Below are 19,253 nucleotides of genomic sequence, written 5' to 3' on the forward strand. Positions count from 1 at the left end.
ATTTGTACAGTTATTATCATCACGGTAACATTGTTTTCTGCACGTTCGTGACTTCACCTTGACCAGATTTACGGTCTGTCAATTCTCTGATTGTTAATAACATTGATTTAATGTCGATAGTAATTACCATCTCTCGAATGACAGAGAGGAGGAAGATTGTTCACTTATCTGTACACTGTCATGGAATTAATCTATTTTAAATATCCACATTCGATGGACTAACACATATGAGACCGTTTGAAATCGTTTAAAAGCAATATGTTCTCCTAATTATTTTACAACCCACAATTTTTTTAACGAATTAACATATGAGAACAATGGATCTAGCCATTTTTTCAAGATTCATTATATAGAATATATAGATTTTAAATGAGAATTTGTAAATAACTTACCACAGGACAATCAAAAGTCTGGTACTCGTGGTTACAAATCACTACATATATGTACATATATGTATACTTGTCGTATGCAACTAATATTCACTTTTAATACAAACTTAATTATACTTATTGACACAGTCACGGGCCTCAGTTAAAATAAAACTCGTTTTTATTCACTTTTCATTTTACGTCTTGATCGAATATGTTAGTCAACATTAATTAATGGCTGTTAATTGCTCGATAGAGTACACTTGGAGACTATGGGAACTACTGTACAAGAGACCCTTTCACTATTATTCGTCAGCGGTTCCCGCCAACTATTTGATACGATTCAAACGGGTCTCTAGCTGTCATCTCGACGAAAAGAAAAGAACAAGGTGGGAGGCCATTTTAAGGAGGGGAAATATCATCAAACTTCATCAGACTCTCACAAAACACAAAAGGTTTCGTCGTTACAGATAAGTTATACCGTGAATTCTTGATCGTTCATCATCAATACTCGTTTCGGAATGTTGAAATGATGTAATTGATTAAATGACATAGAAAAACCATCAGTCTTGAGTTTCTAAAGATTTGTACATCTGTGTACATCTTTGAACGGGCCCTTTCGATAAATTTCTTTTACTAAACGTGTATAGCGCTCTTATTGGTAGAACAGAATCTTTACATCGATCATTGGTACGATCTTGGTATACCACGTGATCAGCGGTAACTACGAATACAGTTTGGCAGAATGTGATGAAAGATTGTGGACCCATGCGAAATCGCATTATTTTATTAAGTAATTTATAGAGATGAGGTTGAACAAAAAAAATTTTTTTTTTAAATAAAATTTATTTTTCAATGTGAACAAAAATGATGAATTTAACAATTTTTTGAAAAATCCTAATACACAAGTCTGAGCATTACGATTCGTACCATTTAGATTTCTTCAGGTCTATTGATTTTAATTTATTCTTATAGCTATTTACAAGTTTATCTATGTGTACATCCTCAGCTTTTACTTTTGTTCTTTGTTTCGGCTGTAAAAAAAAAGCACACAATTGAAATATGACTTCGTAAATAGAGATGAAAACATGTATTATTAAATATCGTGCTTATAGACTCGAAAAAGTACTAACTTTAGCTTCATTTTTATTTGTCTTTCTTTGTCTCCTTTTCTCTTCCAACTTTTTCCAAGACTTTTTCAGCTTCTTCTCGTTCTTCACTGTTTGATGGTGTACCATGGATTGATTTTTTAATTTATAGTTCGATCGTAGTTTATTTTCACCCAGTTTGCCAGTCATACCTACAAATGATTTTTTATTCGATTCATTTTTTTCCGTTTGATGCGATTCTCCGGTCTTGAATCTTTTCATCGGAACTTCCTCGTTCATGTCTCCTGTCCTTTTCGCGTTGTTCCCCGACCAAGTTGGATTGTTCTCTCGACTCTTCTGAATTCTTCTCTGTCTGGCGTTCACCATAACCCGATTCTCTATTGAGAAAGATACTATTGGCCTCTATGTAACAAAGGAATAAAGTTTCATAATTCCAAAGTCAGATGTAGTAAAACAAGAATTTCAATAATAACGTACTCTTTTCGGGCTAAATACGTTCGGATTATTGTTTATATTCCTCAAAGCCTGGAGCGCGTCCTCATGGTTCGTATATGAAACGAATGCATACTCTTTGGACAGTCCTACTCCTTTCATGTCGACGTTCTTCAGATTTCGCATGACCCTTGCCTTAAGAAAATTCATTTTATTTATTCTTTTGTTTGAGCCGATACAATATACAATATACGAACTGTTATATTTAAATTTAAAAATACCTCTCGAATAATTGCATTGGGAGGTCCATGACGTTCAAAAATTTTTCTGAGCTTAACGTCGTCTAATGCCGGTGGTAGATTGTGAACTACGAGTCGTGTTCTGGACACGAACATATTTAAATTCCGTAATATTTGCGACTTCCACTGCTCTATTTGTAATCGTTTTGCCATATCTGCTGCTGATACTCCAGTGGCGGCTGGACTTCCGGCCAGTATAACTGAGAAATAAATTTGTAATACTGTAAATGATACTAGAAATGAATTTCAGTTGTAAGTGTTGATATGTATTACCTCCTTCTTTTACAAGATACAAATTTCTGGAATCTTTAAGTTTAGGCTTTTTCGAGTTCGTTTTATTTTCTATTTCATTTCTATCTAGCGCTCTTTGTGCCTCCATTATCTGATCTTCCATTTCCAATTCCTTTCCTGCTGTCAGACACTTCTCAGCATCCTCTACGTTCTGCAATAAAATTGTTTATGAAAATGTATGCATTATCATAAACTGGATATACAAAATTAATATTTACCCTGAATTTCACGAACGCTGTACCCTTTGAGAATTCAGTAAGCGAGTCTATACATATAAGAGCATAGTAAACTGGTCCGAAGCGTTCCATGAACGTTTTTAATTGCTCATTCTTTACAGAAAATGGCACGTTCTTCACAAATACAGTCTTTCCTTCCGAGACATCATGAGATTCGAAACGTGAACGTTTTTCTTCCGTTATATCTTTCTTCGCTTCTTCTACTTCTTCTTCCTCGCTAAGATCTCCACCATATTCAGATAATTCCTCATTTGAAGCTTTACTCTCATCTTCTGATTTACTTTCAACCACCATCTGATCTTCGTCATCAGATTCATATGATTTTGAGAAAGTATCCACATGTGTTCCATTACTACAGAGATATAAAAGAATGTACGTATGCTTCTTAAGAAAAATGCAATTTAGAACTAATTCAAAAAATTTAATATTAATTAAAATATTTACTCACCTACCTAACTCTTCACTTGAATTTTTTGCAATTTCTCGAGCAGGTGTCTCTTCACTATCGTTTCCTTTTTCTATCTTCACTTTTATCTCACCTTCTTCCATATTTTTAGTATCATTTGTGGAAAATTTATTTTTAGGTACTGCCCAATCAACCACAATGAGCCTGTTAAGTAACTGTTGCAAATTTGCATAATGTATGGCTTTAGCTGCACTTTGTACATGTTCAAACTGTAGAAATGCACAACCAACATTTTGACCATCGCTTCTCCTTAGGATTTTTACTTCCTCTATTGTTCCATATTGAGAAAAATGCTCTTTCAGACTTTCCTCAGTTGCCTAAAATTAGACAAACTTCAATTATACTAAGAAATTAAAGAAGTATGACAAATTATGGTTTTCTCTTACCTGAAATGATAAATTTCTTATTACAATCCTTGCTCTTTTTTTTCTATTCTTTTCCTTCAAAGATTTTCTCCTCTCTTTCTTTATTTGTACATGTTCCTCTGTCTTTGGTATTTCTCTTTTTTGTTTATGATTATCCTTTTGTATTTCTTTATTGATTTCTGTGTCTTGATTTTCTGCATGATCTACATTTTTTGTAGATTCTTTTTTCAATTTTTCACAATACTTAGACTTGGATACAGCCCAACTACTGTTTATTACTCTACCTAAAATAATATTTGTTTAACTTAATACAGTTAATAAATGTACTTAATATTGAAAATTAAAGTGAGATTACCAAGGAATTCCTTTTTGTTTGTGTTAAATATTGCCTTTGATGCATCCTCTAATTGTTTAAACTGAATAAAACAACATCCTATAGGTGAACCATCTGCACGTTTTGGAAAGTTTATTTCTTCAACTGGGCCGAATGGCTCAAAAAACTTTTTGACATCCTCTGGAGTTGTCTGTGGATAAGAGACAATATAAGTAAAATGGTAAATGAAACGATATTTCAAAATTTACATGTTGCTATTACAAAAATACCAACCTTAAATGGTAGATTGCGAACAATAATTCTGGGCTTTTTATTTTCCTCCTCATTGTCATTTGATTCTTGCATCGATTTCTCGGATCTCTGTAGCTTTGTTTTCTTTCTATAGATCCAAGAAAGTTTCTTTTTGTCACCTTTATTATCTATTGGATCAGGAATAAACATTAAATGTGAAACCATTAAAAATAATTTTATTTAAAATTTCATAGTATTCTAAATATATATTATATATTATATATATATACACATACGTGTCATTACTTACTATATTTTATATTCCGCATGTTGACCGTGCACTTGGACACTAATATATTAATATATAACAATCAATATTTGCAATAATTAATATACTTCAATTTAGCGGAAAATATACAAATAAAATGTTTAATTGCTGAACACGCTGCATATTACACTTGTTTACCATTGAGGTTAAAGTAACAGCGTGTGATAATGGTGATCAATGGTGATAAATGGATAAATGTGGATAACGATAAACGGGCCCGATGTGCCTGAACGAAAACGAGTCCAGAAGATGTTACATACTTGCTTTAGTAGTTTCATAAAAAAAGAGTAGTGTGGCGTCATCTAACAGTGACTAAGATCTACTAATTAGTCAGTAGCTTAACTGTTTGGTGTAGATGACGATATAGGTCTCTTCGACTATTAAATTGTACATATACATATGTATGTATATGACAAAAAAATAAGACATGATTAAAAACGCCACATCGGACAATTGTGTTAATGCACAATATCGTAGGTCGTAGGGAGATGGGACAAACAATAGCATTAGCACCATCATAAATGTGATTGACGTTAACGAAATCTTTGTCGTAATCTTATCTGATTGGTAGATTGATGAAAAGTTCAAATTAGATATAAATAGAGATACTTGATGAAGTCAACTTTTCTACAGTAACGTGACGGGATTGGTCAATTTTTCCAAATGTTCATTGATAATTATACTTATTAACAAATTAAACTTATCAGCTTCAATGAAATCCAACGTATGAAATGTTTAATAAAGTCTTGTACTTCTTCTAGTAATAACATCAATAATTTTATATTCTAATAATCAGTACATAATTCGTCCAATAATTTATATATAGAAAGAAACAAAGTACCAACAGATACTTTGTGATCGAAATAAACTTCAATTTCAGTCACAAAGTCGACGTTTCATCCGTCCCAAAAAGTTTAATTAGTGAATAAGAGTGTGAATATCGAAAGTTGTTCATGGAAAGGATAACAATTTTACGGAGAAAAGATTACCTCGGAAGTTTAGTGAACTGATGGACTAGCTTTGGATATCAGCAGTACATCGATATAATAATAAAAGGTGCGAGAAGTGAATATAATCTATCTTCGTCAGATTGGTCGTACGAAATTCGTTTGTGGAAAGATGTTTGAAATCGGACGGAAGTAGAATCGATACTTCAGAATTCGATAGTGGCGAAAGTATGGCCGAAAGCGGATTTTCATTTCTGCTAAAGACAAAACAGCAAACAACACAGTGAAACTCTATTATTATGACTGAGTTAAAAGTACTTTATTGTCTCCTCCTGTTAACGTTTTTTGAGCTGACGTCACAAATTCGACCGTCCTTACATGGGCACAATAATGGTAAGCACGCATTTTCGCTATTTTAACATTCGTCATCTTACACTACAACCATACACAACCGCGAGAATGCTCGTGCATTGTTATTTTACATGAAATCTGTCGTTTTTAACGGGCGTCAGATCTTTCCTATCTTGATGTATTTCCTTATTCTATTTGAAGGTCGAGGAATGGTTATTTTTTGCAGAAATCAAATGTCTACATCAGTAAAGAAGAAACTAATGTTATTATGATCACTGACTATTGTTATTTTTTTACGTTACTGGTTCGTTATAGAATCTTCGTTTAAACATGTTTAATTGAAAAATTAGAAAATTTACTATTAAGCATTTTTACATAGTTGAGTTGGAGCAACATTTGTAATGACAGAAATCTCCATTATATGCGATAACATTGCATACTAAATCTAATTTTAATAAATAACTGTGAAACAAGATCTGTCTCTGTAATGTTTGGTTCCAGTTTTATGTCAGAAATTTATAAATTCAACTTGTTTCAGCAAGAGCAAGGTATAATATGATTAATAGACTGAGGCCTTTATGCATTTATATTATACATAATTGTGTAAAACTTAGTACAATAAAGAATTGTTTACTTTTAATGTAATCTTTTTATCTTAAAAGTCTTGTCCGATGAAAGTGCTAATAACATGAACAAATTTCTTATAATTTGGTTTTGTATAAATCTGTTCATCAAAACCTACATTTGCACATACATCTATAATTTAATGATTATAAGTAGTGTAAGAATTTTGAAAATATAATCTTGTACTGTGAATGGTAAATGTTTTTTGACAGTAGTATTTTGTTTTCCAGCCTTTGTACAGGATGACAATGATGTTCAATACCTTTTGGACAACATACCTATGTCTGTGCATAAGGTCAGTTCAACTAATCTCTTTTTTCATTTAACCCTTTCGCTACTGCATGTGTGAGATTAATAAAGTATTTACAATTATTAAAAACCACACAAGTATACTTTTTGCAGCGGAAGGGTTAAATTTTACATTATTTGATGGTCATTTTATCGATTTCTTTGCTTTCTAGGATTTTACCAATACAGTACATGGGGCTGGGTAAGCATAATACTCATTAAAACATAATGGTGAGTGGAAGTAGGAAAGGTTTTCATTATAAATTTCCTTCCTTACTTGTAAAATATTCACACCCAATATTGTAGTCTTTTTTGATGATTTGATTATGTGTAAAGAAACTAGAAAAAGTATTGTAATTGCTTTTTCATTGTATAAAAAGAATAACTTTGTTGCTTTGTAACTGTTAATATTTGTTATGTCGTTATACGTACAGGCGATTAGGAATACCTTAGAAAGTACAGTATATGTAAAGTTCACATCACTTAAATGAATGTTTTTAACCATTTAATCATTTCATCACAGTACCAAGTCTAAACAATAAAGCTTTCAAATTCTAAACACTGCTTTACTAACTGTGATTACTTCAAACTAATTTCTCTCGTACCTTTCCTATTTTCAATTTCCACTATTAGAAGTATATTTACTAACTTACTGTGAGTATATTAAAATTTTATAACTACTTTTAAGGGATGCACAATCAAATGAAGATAAAACACAAGATACATTATCTTATGTTCATTTTGAACCACATGTTTTGGACTTTAAAGAGAGGTAAGTGGAAACCAAGAGCACCAAGCATGGTAATTCAAATGGAACTTCATTCACTAAAACTTTTTTTTCATAGACAACTTGGTATACCCCACCAAGAAACTGTGATCTTGTTTAATAAAGATCATAACAAAACAATCCATCTTTTATCGATTTCCGGAAATACACGTCATTTCCATTCATCATTCTTTCGAAGCAAAGTAAGTTTTTAATAATGTTAAATTATGTTTTTTCTAACAAATGACTCCTAATAAAATGCAAGTAACACAAGTAATGTTTGCTGTAACTGGCAAGTAGAAATATCTTATTCAAGAGAAATAAGGATATTAGAAATCTTTATATTTTAATGTACATAGATAATACCACCACTGGGGAACACAACATTCGATGTTGTTTTTCTTGGTCGAGAAGAAGGCGATATTGATACGCATCTTTTTATACATACTACAGATGGAACTATAAAATACCAAGTAACCCACTCATTCTACGCATAATTATATACTTTTAATATATATTTTTTTTATTAAATATAATTTTGTTTTCTAGGTAAAAGGAATAAGTGTCAGTAGTCCGTATCGACTCAGACCTGTAGTGGGTGTTAAATTACCTTTAAATGCAACATTTACTCCACTTATATACATGCACAATCCACATGCAGAAGCTTTACAAGTACGTATTCCTAGCTAGAGGATTCCTTGTCTGAGTTTGACTAATTTCCAGTTGCAATTGTTTTTTTTTTTTTTTTTTTTTTTTTTAATTTTTTTTTTTTTTTTTTTTTTTTTTGTTAAATTGTGTTTTATTATATTTTCAAAGGTTCTAGAAGTATATAGTAGTGGTGGAGAATTTCAGCTAGAATTGCCATCAGGAGAGGCAGAAGGTTCGCGCGAACTATGGGAAATCCCACCATATCAGACAAAGCCTATTATAAGACTACATTTTAATGCTTACACAGAGAAAAATCATACCGCGTATATTAGGTTTGTAATATTGTGTTCTTTTGCTGCTGATAAAATTTAATTCTCATACATGTACTTTTCTGGATTACAGACTTAAAGTAAATAATACATCAGAAGTGCTTGTTGTAACGGTTGAAGTTGAAGTGAAAGGTGGGGCTGGTCTTCATTGGGGTGGAAGCTCCGGTGTAATCAATTTAGGTATGGGTGGATCGTTACAACCTCCTATACAGTACCCTATTGCTTTAAAGAATTCGGCAAAGAAACCAATTAAAATTATGGTGAATATTATTCGCATCTCTTAGCATTATCTGTCGATTACAGTCGAACTTTTTTGTTCTCTTAAAATAACTGTTCTGTTTCTCTTGCAGAATATAATTAATACACCTGTGTCGAAAGCGTTGAAACTTCATTTCGAACAAGCGATAATTCCAGGTGACACAGACATACCGATTGCGATTGGAGCACTAATTTATGACTGTACGCAGTCTCTTTCTATGCGACATAATTTATAACTGTATTTTTAGTGGTAACGATATAGCGCGGTAGTAAGTCTAGGAGAACCATGAAGAGAAATTTCGAATTCTGTGTTCAACTTGTTCCGTGTTATATGCACATTAAATTACCTTGAAATTGTTCAAGAAATTTTCGAATTACCGAAGATTATGTTGAAAAGCTGAGGCTATGGCTGACTCAGCAGCGGAAGAGAAGCTTCTGTTTATGGCCCACTGGATTTATTACCTAATAATGTTGTTACCCTCAAGTATACATCACGCGACGTAATAGGTACGTATGTTACGTTTCAGGGAAGACTGGTTTAGAGTTACAGCATTTTAAAGGGAAACTAGTGATTAAGGCGATAGGTCCCGGTGGTTCTAGTCAGAAATTAACAATACCATGGATAGCACAAGTTCTACAGGGTGGACTAGAAGTAAACGCATCAATTACACATTATTGTTCTCTCCAATCTAATCAAGCGCGAAACTTCAGCGTTGTTAATAAATTTAAATTGCCGTTAGCTATCACGAATGTCACAATGTCATCGCATGTAAAGTCACTTTTCACGGTAAGCAGACTTCACGAAATTCTAAACATCCAGTTTCGATCAAGAATAATAACGTTATGACAAAACTTATCGATATTCTGTACATTTTGCAGATAAAAAACTTTACTCCGAGGGTGATAAAGCCGGAACAAAAGGTCAATATTTTTTCATTGCAACTTGCCAAAGATAGGAAAACGGATAACGTCAAAATGGAGTCGTCGATTTTAATTCATTCGAATGTTTCCGTAACCGAAGTTCCTTTACTCAGTTACGATGGAAAAGTAAGAAAAATTGTTCCCGAGGAACAAGAAAACGACGAGGGCACAATGAATTTCGGCACAGTGGGGAGCGGGACTGAGAACGAAGCTATTTTCGCTCTGGAAAATCAAAATCCAATCAATATAGACTTACATGGATGGGGAGTGAATATGCCCGGTGCAGTATTGGAACTCATGGGTTGTAAAAGAGGTCCGGCGGATTTTTTAGACAAAGAGCTTCGTAATATAACTGTGTGTAGTCACACCGGCAATGTAAGGATTTTTATTGATATAGGGATTGATTTAATACTTTTAAGGAAGCATCGGATGAACAGTTCTCCCTCTTAATTTCAGCAATACATAAAACCCGGTTACTTAGCCATTTTTAAAATTAAAGTGAAAACTTCAATGGTCGAAGAAGACACCATCGTAGGCGACGTATTCGTTAGGACGACCTACGAAAGATTCATTTTACCAGTTTATATGCGGGTGGCGTACGGAAGACTCTCGTTGAAGAAACTTATTTTCACAGACTGTTTTCCTGTGAGTGGTCTGCCAATGTTCGCGTATGATTAATAATGAAATCTTATGTAATGGTTTCTATGCAGGGGTCTATTTGCGTGCAACAAGTAAAAGTGTATTCGACGTTTGTAAGGCCCATGCAGGTGACTCGAATCGTGCCTGTTTATAAAGATAATAGGATAAAGTATATTCCATTGGAAGAAGCATCGATGCCAATTATAACAAAAGGTGAAAACTATGTTGGGTCAGTTAGGATTGAACCATCGGTGACCTGCAAGCATCATTGTTATTTAGGTCTGTCGTTAGATAGTAATGGTAAGTGATGATATGGGTATTGAAAAAAAGAAAAGAGAAAGAAACAGACATTCTGTTGTATAAATTTATAAAAGTTTAACGTAACGTAAGATAATGTTATACCACGTTGCAGCTGGCAGACAGTGGTTAAACACCTTGGCCCTTCCATCGCACACAAGAGATTCCGATTTGAATTTATTGAACAGCAGATACACGCGTTTTCTTAATTCAACGGGCGGTCGTTCATGGCAGAATATAACAATGCGTTTAGACACTACGGAAGTTCGCGGGCACAAATTTTACTTGAACATAAAACCATATTGGCCCAGTTTATTGACTGGCTTCGGTAACAATAAAAATAAAGTCGCTTTAGTGTTTCCATTGACGCAAGTCGGGAATACTTCTTACAGCACGATTAAACTATACAATCCGAGTACCAATCCTTTGATACTACAGTTGGTAATGGATTGGAATTACCCACAAGGGACAAGGCTTTATCATTCGTTACCGGCCAAGTGTGTAACATTTATTTTCCGAAATTTCTTCGTAGCACGCAGGAAAATATAACAAGTATCTAATATTAATGTATCCGCTTATAGGTTTAAGTTCGCGTGTGTAGAATGTGGGTCTACAGTTGCGGAGGAGTTTAAGTTAGAAGAGAATGTAGAGGATCGTGAACATTTTGAAAGAGAATGGGACGTTACGGTAGCGCCGCAGTCGATTCCCATATATTTAAAACGCTCGGAATCGAAAACTATACGAGTGTCATACACTCCTTTCTCACCCACTTTATCATCCGCACTTTTATATATTAGGTAAATTTGGTACATGTACGAAAATAAAACTTAGTAAAATTCGTCTGGAATTCAATTTGTAGTTGAAAATAGTTGAAAGCATAGTTGGTGCAAACGATACAGCGTGGTCATAAACTATACATATATTCGTTATTACAAATTCCATTGTTTATAAAGACTATATATTCATTCTAGGAACAACATGACCATTTTGGAAGTATTGCGTATAATGGGCCAAGGGGCGAATGCACAATTCAGATTCGGGAACCGGAAGCCCGGCTCCACTACACCTTTACTCTTCGAACTCGCAGATAAACATCTAAAAGATTGTGAACGTATGTACGTTTCTTTACCTTGGTACTTCTGTTTGGGCAACTTATAAAATCTCTATCGAAAACATTAAGAAATGTGATTTAAGTTCGTTTGATAACGTATGCACTAACCTAACGATTTGTTTATCTTTAAAAAAAAATAGGAGAACGATCTAAACGAAATCCCGTACCCAATCTGACGGTGAAGAGATCTTTTATGGCTAGGAACACGGGAGAGCTTCCCGTAGACGTCTACGACTTTTACATAAACGGCCTGCGTTGCGAGGGTTACGGATTCAAAGTATTGAATTGTATGCCATTCAAGCTAAATCCAAATGCGACCAAGAAGATCGAGATTGCGTTCACGCCAGATTTCACATTGTCACGGATTGAAAGGAAGCTTTTCATATCGACGAGCTTAGGGTCAGACAGTGATATTCAAAACGGCATGATGACGCTGAATTTACTCGCCACTCTTCCTCCGTACTCGTTGGACGATTGTACATCCGCGTTGACAAGGCCATCATGGGAGTATGGTGTTCAATGGGCAGCTGTGAGTCTTTCGTCGATTCTGTTAACATGTATACTTGCCATTTCGTTTCTCGAAGCAGACAGAATATTAAGAGGAGCTTTGGCTAGTTTTTCGAGGGAGAGTCCAGTCCAGGCCCCGTTCGATTTAAGATTGCTGTCGCACATGCCTGTGCACTCGACACAGGAGACCTCCCTGAAGGAGAAATTAATGACTGAAGAGAGACCAAAGGTGGCGAAGAAAGAGGATACGTACCCGGACTGGGCGCTAATGAACGTGAAAAAATACAAGGAGAAGGAAAACGTGCAGAAAGGACTAAAAATTCCTGACTGGTCCACGGAGGAAGAACGTAGGTTTAAATTAGACACCGAAACGAAGGACCTGTTGTCCTTTAAACGCAGCGAAGAGTCGTCGTTAGATAACAGTAATAATGCGATAAGCAATATTGCGCTTGGCGCGAAGAAAAGGAATAATAAGAGGCAGAACAACGCACCGGAAATTCAAACGGATAATTGCATGGCAGAGATTGCGTTTCCGGATGTTCAAGTATCGCAGGAGAAGAAATATAGCGTGAACGCGTATATGAAGTCGAGTCCAGTAACTAACAGGAAAGGAAAACCTAGTCTAGTTGGAACGGCTAAAGATGAGACGAAACTGATTGATCACGAGGTTCAAGTTGACACAACGGGGCTGTTGAACAACGCTCGAAGTAGTAAACTAGACGGCAAAAGAAAACAAACTACCGTTGGGAATAGTAATAACAATCAAGTTTCTTTTAAGAAATATGATACGAACAGTAGTCAAAGGAGTGTTCATCTTTCGGAGGAAGAAACGTCTTCTACAACGACGGAGAGCTCTGTTCAAGATGATCCACCGCCATGTAAGGTAAGGTGTCACATTAGTCTTCATAGTAAATATTTAAAAAATATTTTTAGAATATTCAAATTGACTACCCCACTATGAATATACTCTTTCATTACAGAACTTTGATCAGCCTTGCGGAAAGTCCGAGAAGTTACAAAGAAAACCTGCAACCAAGAAGACCAAGCCGCAATCAATCACGCCTGTGCCATGTGTGGACTATAGGGATAATTACGAAGGTGATTGCGACGACGACGAGTACGACAAAGAGAGGCACAATAATCCGAACAGGTGGAAAACGAGTACAACGAGATCATCTACCATAAAGCACCACATTCACTCGTCCCGCACTGTTGAGTCGTCGTTTAAATTACCTCGACAGAACAAGAATCCGCCTAGGAAGGATAAGGGATCTCAGAAACGTCGCGGTACGGACAAAACTCATATCAAAGGTATGTGATTACTCTAGATTTTTTTACTGGTAGTAAAAAAATCGAAGCATAATATTCAAAATAATCTTATTCTGCAGCAACATCGTTGAACGGAGGCGCTAGCCAAAGGGAGGATTCGTCACGAACTTTGGGTACCGTTTCTGTTCCATTACCACCGCCCCCATCTTGTTGGGGCGAAAATCGAGCCAGATTTAGCGATGTCGTGGCGAGGAGTCAAGAGAGTATATCTCCATTCTCAAGCTTAAATAAGTTACACAAACCTCAGACGACCACGCATAACTTGTCGATGGTCTACAGTAACGATACCAAAGATGTAGGTTATACTAAACAACAATCAAGTCAAGAGGTGATACAGAGCACGAAGGAATACAGAATGGTATCGAGTTCCCCACGTCTCTGTGTTCAGTCTGTTGAAAAGGAGAAGCCGCTTAGTCAGGATCCCTTAAAAATACAGAACACATTGCAACATTCTAATAGTTATTTTATGAACGCGTTCACTGAACCACCGGTAAATAAACGATTATGTAGTACATATATCCGATTTAATTCTGTTGTTGTGTAAATTTCGATTTTAACAGTGTACATCTCGCGTATTTTAGTTTGAACGGGAACTAGTGCCGTACGACGATCTTCCAGAAACGGACGAACCTTTGATGGAATTAGAAAGCCCCGAAGAAGATACGCGGTGTCAGTTATGGGAAGACAGTAATCCCATGTTTAACGTATTGTCGGATAGTACAAACGGATATCAATTTGAATCGTCAAAATCCTCGGAAAAGCCTTCTTCAATGTTGACAGACACTTTGAGGGGTATGAAGTGCGCTGTAATATATTCTGCTTCTTCAAAACGTGATACTTAATACCGTATTGGACTTGCAGACAACTGGATGGCAATCGAAACAAATTGGGAACCATTATACACAAGGGCAGCAGTCGGAGAAGAAAGAAGTTGTGTTTGGGGAGTGAACACAGGTGGTATATGGGCTGCGGGTCCATGGGGAGCGGCTACACCACCTGTAACTTCACAATTATCCTCATTACAGACGGAACCAGACACACAAGTAAGAGAATAATTGTTTCATTTTTCCATGCAGGTCAAGTTGCTTCATAGTCTATGAACATAATTTCAGAGATAAACACCTATAGACATGTCATGACACTTCCTGTATACTCTATTAAATTAAGGTTTAGGATCTATTTTGATAATAATGTTTGCAAAATCATCTTTCGTGAACTAATGTAACTTACTCTGATTCTAGGAAAGATCGGGCTTCGATCCGTTTCGTTCTCTTAGTACAATATGGACACCGTCATCCACAGAATCTTGGAAGAAGAAGCACGAAGACTAATCTTGTTCCCAATAATTCTCGATACTCGATATTATGTCTTGTGATATCGTAGACTTGGTTGATCGATTTTCTTTTCTAATGCGGAAAGTAACAACGTATTTATTAGCGACACTTTTGTGATCGACAACGCTTAAAAAGAGGAACTACTGGCTGGTTTTTGTTATTCTTCGCGGATTTGTGATATGTTGTTGAATAGTACCTCGCATAATAATACCGAGTAATTTGTTTCGGGCAAAATTGATTTGTACTTGTTAAATCTTCACGTTGTGATTCGTTAATCTGTGTTATTAATTGTAGCTTGAATGTGATACGTTAAAATATTTTTGTTGATGCAAGATCACACGATTTTTCTTTTTCTTTTATAATTTCAAGTCTAAATGATGCACCGGAAACAACGTATACCTGAATTCGAAGTGAGATTTTTGCGCAACAATTGAAGCACAGATTAATCCGGAAGGCAAATACGTAAGTGTAAAATAAGATGTCTGGTTTATAAGTTTTTGCCTATTTGTTCTATAATTTTTCGTTTCTGTCGTACTTTCTACACGAAATGTACATGGAAAAAGTGATCACAATACTCGAAGAACGTTGGTCTTGGTGTTACAAAAACAAAAAAAAAGGTAATAATTAAGTTACTTGGAACGAGTGAGAACTGTGATTTTTATAGTCTTGACTTGTAGAAATTTCTTCGGTAAGTTTTCAAAACATTTTACAAAGTTGTGATGTATACAAAACGAAATAAAAATGTGTACCTACACTTCAAGACTCGTAATTGCTGTGTTTCAATCATACGCATCTTATGTTCACATAGAACTAATCACTCAGTGACTTGCATGTGTATTTGAATTAAAGTAATTTTTTTTTATAAAGATATATTCCTATTAATTTTTACATACTTTTCTCATATGTTTCCAAAGAGTATTATGTTCTTTTACAACATTACGTTCAGTGGCACAAAGAATAAAAGATATCACATTCATAAGATTTGTAATACACTCCCTTACTGTAAACAGTAAAAATTTTATCGTGTCAAAATGTGAAAAAAAACCAAAAGATGATTAATTGTTGAATATAAAATATGTAAAAAAAAAAACTTTATTACAAATTACAGAATTGTCTGCCTGCATCCAGGTTTTGTTGCGATGTTCATAACACGTGATTTAGTTTGTTGTAGCCTTTGGAGAAGCAACTGTAAATATAAACACTATTAGGATGATAACTTCTAACAACTTTACATATTTTTTTCTATCAACCTTTTTATTTATACATACTATATTTTCACTTTCAATTTTCTTCTGTAACTTCTTCCTATTGATTGCAGAACTGCTTGCTCTTTGTTGTGGTATATTTTCATGAAGTACTTTCTCCTTTGGTTTTTGCTGAGCCATTATCTTTCTCAGAAGAAGCTGATTCTCCCATTCAATCTTCCTAAGTTCTTCATCTGTAAAACTCATATTCTTCCTTCTGCTTCTTATTGTCTTGAGTATTATAGACTTATCTACAGACAGTGAACTTTTGCAACGAGCTGAATTTGTATTACCATTGTCTTGTATCACACTTTCACACTTTTCTTCATTATCTTCCTTCTTGTATTCATAATAAGTAACTTGAGGTGTATAATGAGACTCGTTCAAAGTTCTTGGTGTAGTATTAGTTCCTTCAGATTCATCGCAGGATTCATCAGAACAAAATGACTCGTTACTATATAATGAGTTATTATCTATTGCATCTCTTATGTCAGTAACTTCTTGCACCTCGTTTAGGATGGTGGAATCTTGATCGCAAACATACTCTTCGTCAGTTTCTTCTTCGTCCACCTCGTGAATACTGGGCACATGATTAAAATTATCTTTCGTTTCAGGGAACTGTCCTTGCATTATTTCATTGGTTACCATCAATGTATATTGACACTCGCAATTAGCTTCCATAACTTCTGAGCAAGAAGATAATAAACTATTTTCATAAATAAAGACAAAAGATAAAATTAATAATCATATGATATGAATTCTAGCGTATTTCCCGGTTACGGAAATCCAGACATATATGTATATATATATATATATATTGTATACATACTTCTGGTTACCATATCAACCAAGTACATGTCACAACAGTGAATTATACATACATAAATTCTGTTCCTTAAACGTAAACGTTATTAATTAATGAATGAGCATAGTGATCAAAACGTACTATTGATTTTTTAAAAATGTCTGACCAGATTAAAAAATTAATGACAATCACAATGGAAAAACAATGTAGAATCCAATAAAATGTAAGATAAATCAGATTTTTTGAACAGATGATTCAAATAAGAAAATTCTGCAGTTTTCTACTGAAATAAATATGAATTTAACTTCATTAATGGTTCGAAATATTTAAAAAATCTGTTAAGAAGTGTCGTTACTATCAAAATCATCCGAATATAGTTACTTAATTCGTATTTTATATATTTATCTAACAGAAAGGTGTAAAGAATAAAGTTTAGACTTTTGTTTTATACAATGATATATTTTCATAAAAAAGTCTAAAAAATAGTTATTATTTAATCATTGGCAAATCCGTATACTTTCAGACTGCCTGCATCTCGTTTCCTATCATAAGTATCTTTATCATCACACGCGTATGCTAATAGATATTGTTTTGGATGCCAAGCAACTGTGAAAGTTGCTGCTTCCACTGGTATGTCTGCAATCTTTTCTCCAGTTTCTACTTCACCTATATCTATAACAAGATCCTCAGATGCAGCAGCTAATAGCTGTCCATCATATGAGAATGATATAGTTCTTACTGGCCACTCTAATCTCGAGAATGTCCTTAAACAGCATAATTCATCTGCATCCCATAGTGAAACTAATGCATCTGCTGAGCCAGTAGCAAAGTACCTTCCAGTAGGATCAAATTCTATGCAAATGCATGTCCCTGGATGTGCTTTAATTACATGTAATAATTCTAAATCTGGATAACTAAGAATATGTACACAGCCTTGACCATTTGTAAGATAAAATGTATCAGAGTCTTTGTTCCAAGAAATTTCATTCACTTCAAAATTGAACTGTTCCTCTGCACGAATTTTCATCACACGTGCATCAATGAAAGTTACCAAGTCTTCTTTGTTTCCTACTGCTATTGTGTTGCCATCAGGAGACCATGAAATATTGATATTTTCTCCCCTTGTGCTGATATTTGCAGTACACTTTTGAGTTCTTGTGTCCCATATGCGTACAGTTTTATCTCCACTTGCTGTGGACAATAGTTCAGGGTAAAAAGCATGCCAGCATAGTTGATCTACACTACCACCATGTCCTCTAAAAGTTGTCTCTTGTTTCTGCAATAAATTTGTTCAAAATATAAAATAATTATTCATTTTTATTTACGGAAATAAAATATAATGAACCGCCATCTATGTGAATTAATTAAATTTTCGTATGATCATCAATACTAGTAAGTACAAACATTGCATAATTATGACCTTTTTCAATATTTAAGTTCGAAACAAATATTATAACCTAAAAAAAATTAACCAATTACAGTACTAAATATATAAATGTATCGCAGTATATAAGAAAGTTATTTTTGCTAAATATGTTAACGAACAAGTAAATAAACATTTCATATGACCAAATACTAGATTACGGTTATAAAAAGAAGAAGTCAGTTAGGAAGGTTATGTTTATTTACCAGACGATCCGGTCCCAAGGAAAATATACAAACAGACTTATCAAATGAACCCGAAGCCAAAAGTTTTCCGTCGCAACTCCATCCTACACTGTGTACTTTGGCAGAATGACTTTGTTGTTCCCTAATCTTATTATGGGACCTAAAATAATTGATTAACTCTTCAACTCGAGAAACAGACATTGTTATTGTTCACCGTTTAACGATATGTTTTTCTGATTGTTTCTATTAAGTAAATTCATGTTATACAGAATCACACTTTAGTAACAATTATTTAATCTTTGTGATATTTGAAGCTTCTTCAGCCTATCTATTTATTTATTTATTTATGCACGTTTTTATATGTGTTTTAAATCATCTTTTAAATCTAACAAGAAGAACATGCAGAATATGCAGAAACTCGTAGCATGTCGTAGCGTCATCTACGTTTAAGGCCGTAGAAATAGAAAACATTCATATTCCAAGTCGGTTCAGTTCCAAGTTGGAATTTCCAACTGCGGCCGGCCTTGTACCTATTTATATGTATATATATATTTCTATTTACTTAATTCATTGGAGTGTGTTGTTTCGTCAGTCGTTATCTTTAAAACAAGTCATGTCTTACCCGATTCTAAAGGAATTAAAAAAACTTTATTTTCGATAAGTTTCGATTACTTTCCTTTAATTCATTCATTATTTCGTAAAATCACATTGTTGCTCTATCTAATTTGTACAATAATAGAAAATATATATATATATTTCCACATATACATACACTTCTCGCTGCATAC

At 34.3% G+C, this 19,253-nt stretch overlaps 4 protein-coding genes across 4 annotated transcripts; 1 reads left to right on the plus strand and 3 right to left on the minus strand.

Moving 5' to 3' along the window:
• Positions 1-1,280: 1,280 nt before the first annotated feature.
• On the minus strand, positions 1,281-4,460 carry LOC107192419 (RNA-binding protein 28). The gene is made up of 11 exons (XM_015581663.1): positions 4,442-4,460; positions 4,174-4,319; positions 3,922-4,090; positions 3,588-3,850; positions 3,184-3,518; positions 2,718-3,087; positions 2,482-2,650; positions 2,191-2,408; positions 1,955-2,104; positions 1,502-1,879; positions 1,281-1,402 (listed from the first exon to the last, which is right to left on the minus strand). Exons 1-11 carry the CDS (start codon positions 4,458-4,460, stop codon positions 1,286-1,288), a joined length of 2,334 nt encoding a protein of 777 aa, XP_015437149.1. The 3' UTR covers positions 1,281-1,285.
• Positions 4,461-5,479: 1,019 nt separating this feature from the next.
• On the plus strand, positions 5,480-14,936 carry LOC107192429 (transmembrane protein 131). Its single transcript, XM_015581675.1, has 23 exons — positions 5,480-5,799; positions 6,612-6,676; positions 6,843-6,871; positions 7,358-7,441; positions 7,515-7,638; positions 7,795-7,908; positions 7,985-8,107; positions 8,252-8,415; positions 8,486-8,672; positions 8,763-8,871; positions 9,198-9,457; positions 9,550-9,966; positions 10,048-10,236; positions 10,302-10,530; positions 10,643-11,024; positions 11,109-11,324; positions 11,499-11,638; positions 11,779-13,028; positions 13,126-13,456; positions 13,534-13,964; positions 14,056-14,266; positions 14,336-14,517; positions 14,716-14,936. The coding sequence occupies exons 1-23, from the start codon at positions 5,706-5,708 to the stop codon at positions 14,803-14,805; spliced, it is 5,421 nt and encodes a 1,806-aa protein (XP_015437161.1). The 5' UTR covers positions 5,480-5,705; the 3' UTR covers positions 14,806-14,936.
• A 974-nt stretch (positions 14,937-15,910) lies between these two features.
• On the minus strand, positions 15,911-16,733 carry LOC107192420. Its single transcript, XM_015581664.1, has 2 exons — positions 16,077-16,733; positions 15,911-15,994 (listed from the first exon to the last, which is right to left on the minus strand). The coding sequence occupies exons 1-2, from the start codon at positions 16,731-16,733 to the stop codon at positions 15,911-15,913; spliced, it is 741 nt and encodes a 246-aa protein (XP_015437150.1).
• A 617-nt stretch (positions 16,734-17,350) lies between these two features.
• On the minus strand, positions 17,351-18,693 carry LOC107192459 (THO complex subunit 3). The gene is made up of 2 exons (XM_015581718.1): positions 18,487-18,693; positions 17,351-18,133 (listed from the first exon to the last, which is right to left on the minus strand). Exons 1-2 carry the CDS (start codon positions 18,664-18,666, stop codon positions 17,351-17,353), a joined length of 963 nt encoding a protein of 320 aa, XP_015437204.1. The 5' UTR covers positions 18,667-18,693.
• Between the last annotated feature and the right edge of the window lie 560 nt (positions 18,694-19,253).

Source organism: Dufourea novaeangliae, unplaced genomic scaffold (genome assembly GCF_001272555.1).
Source record: "Dufourea novaeangliae isolate 0120121106 unplaced genomic scaffold, ASM127255v1 scaffold343, whole genome shotgun sequence".
NCBI lineage: Eukaryota > Metazoa > Arthropoda > Insecta > Hymenoptera > Halictidae > Dufourea > Dufourea novaeangliae.